This window comes from Acanthochromis polyacanthus, chromosome 22, assembly GCF_021347895.1.
Source record: "Acanthochromis polyacanthus isolate Apoly-LR-REF ecotype Palm Island chromosome 22, KAUST_Apoly_ChrSc, whole genome shotgun sequence".
Classification (NCBI taxonomy): Eukaryota; Metazoa; Chordata; class Actinopteri; family Pomacentridae; genus Acanthochromis; species Acanthochromis polyacanthus.
Genome location: NC_067134.1, coordinates 11044942 through 11055728, shown reverse-complemented (window position 1 = coordinate 11055728; position 10787 = coordinate 11044942). Strand labels below are relative to the sequence as shown.

At 38.3% G+C, this 10787-nt stretch overlaps 1 protein-coding gene across 1 annotated transcript; it reads right to left on the bottom strand.

The window, feature by feature from the left end:
• Nucleotides 1-3819: 3819 nt before the first annotated feature.
• arl4ca (ADP-ribosylation factor-like 4Ca) lies at nt 3820-7018 on the bottom strand. The gene has a single exon (XM_022210432.2). It carries the CDS (start codon nt 6627-6629, stop codon nt 6045-6047), a length of 585 nt encoding a protein of 194 aa, XP_022066124.1. The 5' UTR covers nt 6630-7018; the 3' UTR covers nt 3820-6044.
• Nucleotides 7019-10787: the final 3769 nt, after the last annotated feature.

Below are 10787 nucleotides of genomic sequence, written 5' to 3'. Positions count from 1 at the left end.
TGGTCAAGTTGAGACTCAAGTTAAAAAAAAAAACTTGAAAATGACAAAAGATAGATGGTAAATGCGCAAAAAGAAGAAAAATTAGTATCTGAGTGAGTAGCTCAGGGGGTAAGAAGACAGACTACAATGTGGAAGGTTGGAGGTTCAAGACCCACCACTGGCATTTTTCATTCTTTCTCAAAGTTTTTCAAATATTTTTTTACATGGGTCTGGTCTTGAACCAGCAACCTGCAGTTTAATAGCCAAACCCTTAACTTACTGAGCTACAAATCAGTTAAAAAGAATCAAACCCGTCGTCCCTTTGACATCGTAGTTTCCAATTGACCACATGGGTGGAGCCAAGGCGGAGTCTGGGTGGAGTCAGGGCAGAGAGTAGGAGGGGAGGTGGGTGGCCGCCTCCCACCTCTACCCCCCTACCTCCCCCCACCGCCCACCACACCTTCCCCTGCCCGACAAGTTTTTCAAAAATACGAGTCTCGACGGGTTTTCCCGAGTTTCTGGAGTTTCCACCAGGTCAGAGGCAGAACAAGTTGTCATGAAGAGGCGCTGAAGTCGGCGAGGATGGAGTGACTTTTTACAGCGACTAGAAGGAAGATGACTACAAGAGGAAGTCTTTAACCAGCATCCCTAAAATTCATGGGGTCAGCTCCAGAGAAATGAAGCCTCCGTCCAGATGTTCAACTTGATATCTTTACTTTGAGATTTTTAGCACCACAAACCTTTAGTATCACACTTTATGATCATTTATGGGGGTGGCATGGCTCAGTGGGTAGAATGGCTGTCTTGCAACCGAAGGGTTGCCGGTTCAATCCTCGGCCTGTTGTGCTCATGTTGAGGTGTCCCTGAGCAAGCACCTAACCCCTAATTGCTCCTAATGGGTTGTGGTTAGCGCCTTGCATGGCAGTTTCCGCCATCAGTGTGTGAATGGGCGAATGTGACGTATGTTGTAAAGTGCTTTGGGTACCTTGCAGGTATAGTAAAGCGCTATATAAATACAGACCGTTTACCATTTATTCGGACTTTAATGGAATCCACTAGCAGATTTAGCTTTTGTTGACAAAATTTATTCTTGTCGTCGTGGGACTGCAGGATTTAAAACTGTTCCTTCTATCTGACCTCATGTTTATTAGTTTTAGTGGAGAAAGTTATTTTAGTTGTTGATTAGTCTCTCAAAAACCAAATAATCAATTGGATTATTCAAGAGGTTTAAATTTCTTACTTTTTCATATTTTAAATGACAACGAAATATAAAAATAAAGCATCTTGAGACAATTTGACCTGTAATTGGCATTCTATAAATAAAATTGAATGTAAATTGTATATATCTTGTAATGTTGGAGTAATTTAGCCATATATGTTGGAAAACACATTTTCTTTGTCCATTCATCTGTTGATTGTTTTCTCCAGAAATTCATTTCTTTTTTTGGTTCATAAAATGTCAAACCCAAATATATTCAGTTTACTGTCATAAAAACCAAAAAGATTTACGTTCATGATGCAGGAATCAGGCAGATTTTCACTTTTTATCTTAGTTTAGTCAGAAAGATAGTTGATAATGTGTGAATTGTTGCAGCTTGTGAGGCGTAGGTTTTAATCTTTGAGGCCGAGTGTCAGAAAACATTTAGAAACCAACATCAACAAAACACTCCAAGATTTGAACATCATTAAAGGGAAATTCAACTTTTGCATGACAACGTCTAATTAAAGGACATTTATTTCTAACATAAGTGTGTGATATTCATCCTCTGGAGCTTCTCTTCACATCGTCTTCCACCTGCATGAGCAACAAACATGTGAAAAACTGCACTTTAACATCAATGAATGACACTGAAGTTTAATCTCTACATAAATGAGACTGAGTCTGGATGTGCTGCTCTGTCTTTAACTCCTAAGTTTAGGGAAAGTTCAAACAAAGGAGGACAGCTCAGATAAGACTTGAGAATGAGCATATTTTGAACAAACATCTCAGACTTTCTGAGCTTCAGCACCTCTAGCAAGATATTTGAACAACAAGCAACTCCAGACATCCAGAAGTTGGAGAGAGTTAGCTTTAGCTGAGCCAAAGAACATGTGGGACGCTAACCTAGCAAACATTTCAGACTTTTCTCTGTGAATTCTGAGAAATAATTTCCTATTTAAGGACAGAGCTACACGTCTGAACTCAGTCTCCTTAAAACAGACTCTAATTCAGTGTCATCCATTCATATTAAAGAGCAGTTACCCAAAATGTTTGTTGATGAGCTCCAACTAAACCTGTCCAGGTAGAAGGCCACTTTGACAAACAGGAAGTGGAAGATTCCAAGCAGATTTATAGAAGGGGGAACCGGACTGTACTAAGTGTGGTCCAGTATAGAGGGGTGTTTTGTGGGTTTTTAAGGCTGATAGTGAGACATTTGGAGGAGATATTCATTTTCAGTAAATGAAAGTATTTAAAATCTCAGAGTTGATGGCAAAACAAAATATTCAATAACTTCACTCTGATACACTGTAGTGTCACCAAAATCACTGCAGCCTTCAACTGGCTCCTGCTGACACCAGTGTTATTCCTGCAACTTGAAAGACAGCTTCTTTTGATAAAACTGGGCTTGTAGCACATTGTCTACCTCACAACAATGGAAAAGACAACCAATATCTAATGAGTTACTGATGCCAGAAGTCCGAATCTGTGAATATCTTTCCAACTTTACTGAACTGTGGCCCCGAGGAGCCGTGGTGGGCGTCCTTTATTTTCATTTCTGAAAGGTGGCAACCCTATCCGCGACTGTAACAGCTATTTATACTACTACTGCTGCTTGTACTTTTAGTATTACGACTACTGCTTGTACAACTATACTACAGCTGTTATTAATCATCTGGTATTTGGTTGTTAAGCTGCTTGCTTGCATTAGTGTTTTGCTAGCGCATGCAGCTTTTTTACTGACAATAAAAACTAACAGCTGCCTCCAGTATCATTGTTTTGTTGACCTGTCCATCCACCACAACCTCCTCCCAACCTTTATAATATGGTATGGCAAATTATAGCTATGTTGTTAGTTTCTGTCCTTGCAGAGTGAATTAGAGAGCATAATGCAAACTAACGTAAACGTGCTAGCATGTTAAGGTACATTCATGTGGTGTTGGATAAATCGGACGGATGACTGAATGCGCTCTCAGGTCAGAACAAGAACTTTGAAAGTATGCAAAAAAATTCAGCACAAGAGTTGGTGACGTAGTTGATGAAGAAATATGGTGGACAAAGGTAAATGTTTGTGAAAATCGACATTTTTTTATGGTATCACAAATTACTCTAATATTAGTTTCTGTCCATATAGACTCAACTAGAGAGTATTATACAAACTAATGCCAACATGTTAGCATTGCAATACCTTCATGAGGTGTCGGAATGATCAGAAACATGAGTAAACACCATCTACCAAAACTTCTGGTCCATGATTTGCTAAGTTGTTGATGCTGGAATACCATAACATGGCAAATTTTTGATTGGCAGTACAAAAGTTTAGATCAACGGTGCAAATTTAGGTATTGCAAACTAGTATTCTGGCTAACATTTGGTTTGTAATATGGTATTACAATCTTTGGATATATCGTTAGTTGCTGGCACATGGAGTGACCCTGATTAGTAAGATAAGCTATTTATGAGCAGTAACTCTGAGAAGAAGTTAGAGTATTGCTATCAACATGCTATTTTAAAGTTTGCCATTAAATAGTTAGCATTTAGCTCAAAGCCTCACAGAGCTGCTGGTATGACAACACTTTCTTTCGAATTTCCCACCACGATAAAACCTCTGAAACCCAAACACAATCCAGGCAACACACAAGTTCAGTTACAAAGAGTTTAATCCCAAAAATACTTTGTTCTTTTTTTCCATTTTGGCATGTTAACACATCGTTTGGTCTTGCTGTATCTTGGCTGTAGCATTATACTATATAACTTACATTGTCTGAAGTAGTGGCGGTCATGCAATGTTGAACGCAGCTCGACTGAGGAGGAGGATGCCACGTTCACGTCGGAAAGGTGAGACCGACTGCGAAAAAATAACATTCATGTCTGCCCCCTGGTGGCGGCTACAAGTAGATACTCAGTAATGATAAAATCACCTTCAGCATAAAATCGCTGCTGCTTTCAACTGAATTATTTTGAAATGAAACTCTTCTGCGTTGACGTGAACGCGGCATAAGACAACAGCCTATGTAAGACATTCAACAGTCCTGTCATTTATGACCAAATGTCAGTTTTAGAAACTATCCGCAAGCTGTCACAGTCAGGTGGTTGGACTAAGATATTAATACTGTCAGATTGTATTGATTTTATTAAACCAGCTCCGAACACAGCATGTTTTGGTGTGATATTCAACAGGAAGAGAAGTTTATGATTAATCATCATTCAACGAGGAGCAGCTGAACAGGTTCCAGCCTGTCGGTTTGTTTCAGGAAGACACTTGGCTTCTCGACAATCTCTCAGCAGATTCGAACAGTCTGGGATGCACTATAACACTTCAATAACTCTGAGGAACAGCTGATTTAAAAAATACTACTATTTTCGCAGAAGCTAAATCTGTTTTTGCCTCAATCCTGCAAACAGATTCACTCTGTGCCGACTGCGAATTGTTTCTCCGTAAGTTGACGTGAAAAACATATCTGATGGTAGCTTGATATGCTTGTTTGGTAGTTTTTTTGTGCATAGAGAATTGAAGACATTTGGTGCACAGTTAATATAACCAGCCACTGCTACAAGAGCTGCAACGATTCATCAAATAATCGCCAAATATTTCGATAAGCGATTAAGCGGTTTGAGTCTTTTTTTTTTTTTTTTACAAGTAAAAAGTCTGAATTCTCTGATTCAGGCTTTTTAAATGTGAATATTATCTGGATTATTTCACCCTCTATCACGTGTAAACTGATTACCTTCCGCTCGAGAACAAAAAACAACATTTAAAGATGCCATCTTGGGATTTGGGAAACACTAGTTTGACATTTTAGAGCACACAAACAATCTGTTAATTGACAACAATCAATCAAAAAATGAAAATAATTGCCGGTTGCAGCCCTGATTGCTACACATATCCCTGCAACTTAAAAGGAAGCTAACAGCAAGTGTGGTGTTTAGTTTCATTAATGCACTCTTTCAAGTATTTAACAACGAATCATCGCAGGCGGCTGCAGGAAATATTGTATAAGCAGCTTTAAACTACCACATGGCAACTTACTGAGTGACTAGTTGTTATTTCACTTGGAAGAAAACAGTCAAAACTAAACAGATGACACATAAAATGGTTAAAAACAGAAGAAATCAGCTGTTCACCGAGCTGAAGGCCTCCAATATGGCTTGCGGAAGAGGAGGAATCAAAGGTGGTTTCTCTGAGGAAGACACTTGTGCAAAATAAGCCGCCACATACGATCCAATCTGCCTTATTCCTGCTTTCACCTGCTCTGAACCTTCACCTGTTCATTTCAGCTGCATATTCTCTCCTCAGCATGGCAGGGAGGGTTGCAAAAAAATACACAAAACAACACAGAGTATTTTTTTGAGTGTGTGTCTTCTCAGGGGAATCATCTTTGGTGTAACGCCACCTCTCAGCTCCAAACACCGGCCTGTGCATCAGCGCATCCCTAATCACATTTACAACAGTCTCACATCTGTGCACAGCACAGCACGGCAGCAACAGGGAGCTCTGCCAGGAGATCCACACGCTTTAGAAAACATCTCCGCCACAATGCAGACATCCCTAATGAAACGCTCCTGTTAATACTCCTGCATCAGGGACTCACTCACACACTCAGTAAAAACAGTCAAGGCAAACCATCATCCCTACATAAATCAGAGATTAATATGATTATTTTATGATCCTATACCATTCGTGATGATGCAGTTTCTGCAGGTATTCCAGTTGGAACATGTGGATGAGTTGATTTTAAGCTCACTATAAATATATTTCCTTCATACATAGAGATTGTTCCTGTAATGATCGGTCCTGATGGTGTATTTAATCTGCTATGTGTCACTGGATCCATCCCATAATGCTTCCAGGGAATGATTGATCCCATCACTGCCTCTTCTTCTTCTGCTTCAGAGACTTCCTCCTCTTCACTATCATCTCATACAGCTTGTCCATGCCCTCGTCCAGACCCTCTCCGATGATGGCGCAGGCCGGCTGGACGTGGTACGGGGTGGAGGGGCTGAGCTCGGCCAGGGCCAGCTGCCTCTCGATCTCCCCGACGTCCAGCGCCCGCGGCAGGTCCTGCTTGTTGGCGATGACCAGCAGCGGCGTGCCCTGGTTCTCAGAGAAGCGGGTGATCTTGTGCAGCTCGGTGCGGGCCTCCTCCAGCCGCTCCGCGTCCACCGAGTCCACCACGTACACGATGCCGTCCGTGCAGCGGCTGTAGGGCTTCCAGAGGGGCCGCAGCTTCTCCTGGCCCCCGACGTCCCAGAAGTGGCAGCTGATGCCCCTGGAGGCCCCCGCGCCGCCCAGCCGGATGCGCTCCGTGTTGAAGCCGATGGTCGGCACCGTGTTGACGAACTCGTTGAATTTGAGCCGGTACAGGACGGTGGTTTTCCCCGCAGAGTCCAAGCCGAGCATGACTATGTGCAGGGACTGGAAGGCGGCCAGGTTGGAAAGGCTGTTCCCCATGGTGCAGGCTGAGGAGGACGCTCACACGTCCCGGGAGGGATCCATAGTTGGAGGGGAAAGTGGCGCAAAAAAACTGAAAAATAAAACAAAATGCCGTTCAGCAGAGGCGGAGGGCGCAGCCGGTGGTTGCGCGGCGGCACTCCGGCAGCCAGATCAGCCGCAGCATCCCTGGAGCCGCTCCAGCTGCAGCAGGCGGCCGGAGAAATGTCAAATCACCGCACGTACAGCTGCGCGTAAAAGTCCCCGCTCTCCAAAAATGCGCAAATTACGCGCGGCCCGGTGTCACATCGTGTCCCTGCGTCTGTGTGCTGGTCTCCGTGTGCGCAGCCTTCATGTACACGCGTGATGCTGTGTGACGCGTGGATCAGCCTGAAGACGCCAAGCTGCGGCAGAACACACCGGATCTGACTTCCGGTGAGGCAAGGAATCTCCAAAATAAAAGCCTTTCCCCGGTAATTTGGTGGTTTTAATTTGAAATTGGGTTTCCTCTGCGCACTGAGCGTCCTGAGCTGTGACACACTGACAGCTGCTGGTCAAATACAGGAAACTACAAGCAAAAGAAGTAAAAAATACTGAGCAGAATGTCAGTATATTGTGCATTTTAAATAAATTAAAGAAGAAAAAGCAATCTGTCAGCTGGAGGGAGTGGTTGTTGTTTCTTTTCTTTGTTTTCTCAGTATAGATGTGTTAAAATAAATATAAATAAAGGTATTGGCAAGTAAACTGATGAGTCCTGTGTGTCTTTACATGTGAATTTATCAAATTGCGAATGTTTTATCTCTTAAATTTCTCAGATCGGTAATTTTTTGCAGACATCTACCAATATTTAAACACATTTTCTGTCATATTACTAGAAATACACAGATTTGCATCATATTTAAAATCATATTCTACTTCTCATTAATCCCCAGTTTCTTTCATTGCTTTGTTTTTGGTGATAGATTTTATTTTCATTAATATTTGTATCACAAATACTGATATATATGTAATCACTTTAGATATTTTTAGGTTTTTTTGGATGATTTTTAATACGTTTTTGAAAATATTTACATTTTATTTTTTTAATTTTTATTTGTTGTCAATTTTTTTTAAATAAAAATTTTAAGAGAAACTTTTAAGCAATTTTTGGAATTTTCTTCCTGAAGATTCTCCATATTGAGATTAAAATGAGAAAAAAAAAAACTCAACCTGAAAGTAAAACGTGAATAAAACAGTAAAACGTCAATAAATATGTTCACTTCTGTACATTAAGCTGATTTATTTTTCCAATGTTGTTTGCACAGTTCATATTCTTCATAATTTTAATATAAATGTAAAAGTTTCTCAAGTTTTTTTTTACCTTAAGATTTGTTTAAATAAGAAAAAAGAGTTTCAGTCACAAGCATGTTTTAAAACTGAATATTTACAACATGACTTTAACTTAACAGCCACTTATTTCATTTCTATGTCTATAAACAGATTGTTTGCATAAATCTTGACAGATAAAACCAGTTTTTCTCTTATAAATCTCACAACAAATATTTGTTTTGCATTTATCAACAAATTTTAAAATCCTTTCCCTCTTGAATTTCTATAATTATGTAAGCTTGCACCTTATTTAAAATAATGTTTTTTACTTTCAATAAGCCTTATTTTTGTTTGCTTGTTTCTTTTAATATTTTTATTTTTATTTTCATTATTATTTCTATCACAATCAGCATGTCAGTATAAATTTCCATGCTAATGCAAGAGAGAAAAATAATAATTAATAATTTAAATGTGTTAGTTTCTCATGTTTTTTTTAAATAGTATTAAGAATAATATGGTTCCAGTCAGACACATTTTAAAAATTAACCAAAAATGGGCATTGCAACTTAAATATATTATGCCATTTAATATTCTATATCATTATTTTGCAAATATTCACATATATTCAAATGTTTTTGTCCTACATTTGTAAAAACAAATTGTGTTTGCATTCCTCAACAAATACTAAAATGTTTTCCCCTCTTATATTTCTATAAATCTAAAGTATTTCGCATGATATTCAAAATATTTAGTTTTCCTTCCGAACCCCCAGGCTCCTTAAACTTAGTTTTTTTTGAGTAAACTTGTTATTTTCAGCATGATTTGCGGAGGTTAATTTTTTCATTCAGATCACGTTTTCTGATAAATATTGGCTTTGTCAATATATAGTTGTTTCCAACATTAATAAAGTACTTTCAGACTCTCCATGTCTTTGGATTAACGTGAAACAAACGTACCTTTAACGTGATCTGATCTGCAACAAAACCACAAACGGGATCATTTACTTCATTTATTTTACAGTGTCTCATCAAAACTGCAGGACAACGAGAAATGAAGGAATTATTATTTAATCTGTGTGGACTTTTTGCAAAACATAACAGAGAAAAACACAGATATTTCACACATTCATCGTCATTTATGCAAATGAGCACATATTTAATTAGACAACTCATTAGCAGATCTTGAAATTACATTTCCAAAAATAATAATAATTCCTTCTTCTGAAGTAACCAGCTGGAGAAGTTTGATGGTTTTATCCGTTATTGTACATTTCTATCTGCAATCAATGGTTTCCAATAAATTATTTCACAATAAATTTATTTTTTAAGACCGTTTCTCCAAATATTGACTTCAGAAACACCTTCGCACACCAAATTTTTTTACTTTAATTGCAATCCATGTCCCTTTACAGAGGATTATATTCATTTATAGAACACTTGAGTCCTAAAAACATGATGAAAATAGATTTTTTTCCCAGCTGTTTACAATATTTTCAGATTTATTCACTCTTTTTAAAAGAAAAGAAAAAGATCTGCTCAGTAAAACCTTCAACTTGAACATTTTACATCTCATTTAATCTAATATTCAGATTTTGTTGTGGAAATGAACGCAAATGAGAACATTTCTACTTATAAAATGCCTCATTTTGCATATTTAAACCTAAAATTTTAGAGCACTTCCACACCAAAAATATCTGGGAGAGTTTCATGGTGACATCTAGTCACAAAAAGATAAATAAATGACGCCAAGCAGCAATCATGAAACACAACTATACAACTCTTTAGGATCACATTCAAATACAGATTCAGGCTCTGGTGTGCAGAAACTGCTTTGGCCTGTTAATGTGACGTTTGTGCCACTAGATGGCAGCACAGTTTTTCATTTCAAGGTGAGGAATTTTCTGACCTCATGCCAGAAGTTTGGAAACCAGAGCAAGGAGGAGATGTTTGGGACCTTCAACACATCGGTTCGTCCTGAAAGATCCGTCAGTGCTCTGAGGTTTCTGAGCATCAAGTCTGACCTGAGCTCACCTGCAGAGACACAGGTGTGTTCACTCACTGATCCACAGCAAAACATGTAAAAACATTCCCTTACCAGCAAAAGTCCTGCAAGAAAAAGAAAAATTAAAGTCCTAGTTGGTCTACATGACTGTTGTTTTATTATATAAAGCATCACTAGATGATCAGTAGTGAAGAAATTGTGGTTTAACATCCAGGATGGCAGAAAAATCCATGGAAAGAAGAAACAAACACAAACTTGCTTTCAGGTTTTGGACTTTTTCCTCTAAATCTCAGATTTTTGGTGAGATACTGGATCATCTGAAGCTGAAAGGAAAAGATAATCACCGTTTGCTGGAGCTTTTAACAACTGATAAACATCTGGGATGTTTTTATTTTTCAGAAAGTAGCCAAAAAAAAGTTGGAAATCACTCATTTATTCTGTGAATATCTTACATTTAAAGTTAACTGAAGCTGTCAGACAAATGTACTGGAGTAGAGAACATAATATTTATCTCCAGAGTAGCATAATGTGGAAGTGTTCAGGTGTATAAGTACCTTAAAATAGGATTTACATACAATATTAATTAGTAAATGCACTTAGTTGAATTCTATCACTGTTAGTTAGAAGGCGTTTGTCATTCATGTAAAAGATTAAAAACAATAAAATCTGCTGCCCTGAGTCTGATGGAAGCATTCAGCTTTTATATTAAAAAAAAATGCTGAAAAAATTCAAAATAAATACATTTTTTTAGATCAAGGAGAACATTGTACAATAGTATATAAAACACAAATTTACCTGAGTAATTTACATATTAAAATTAAGACTATGCAGTTTTTTTTTACAAATTTATCTAATTAAAAAACCTAATAA

Excerpts from the sequence above, each read along its gene's own strand:
- arl4ca (XM_022210432.2), bottom strand. The coding sequence starts at position 6,629 with ATGGGGAACAGCCTTTCCAACCTGGCCGCCTTCCAGTCCCTGCACATA.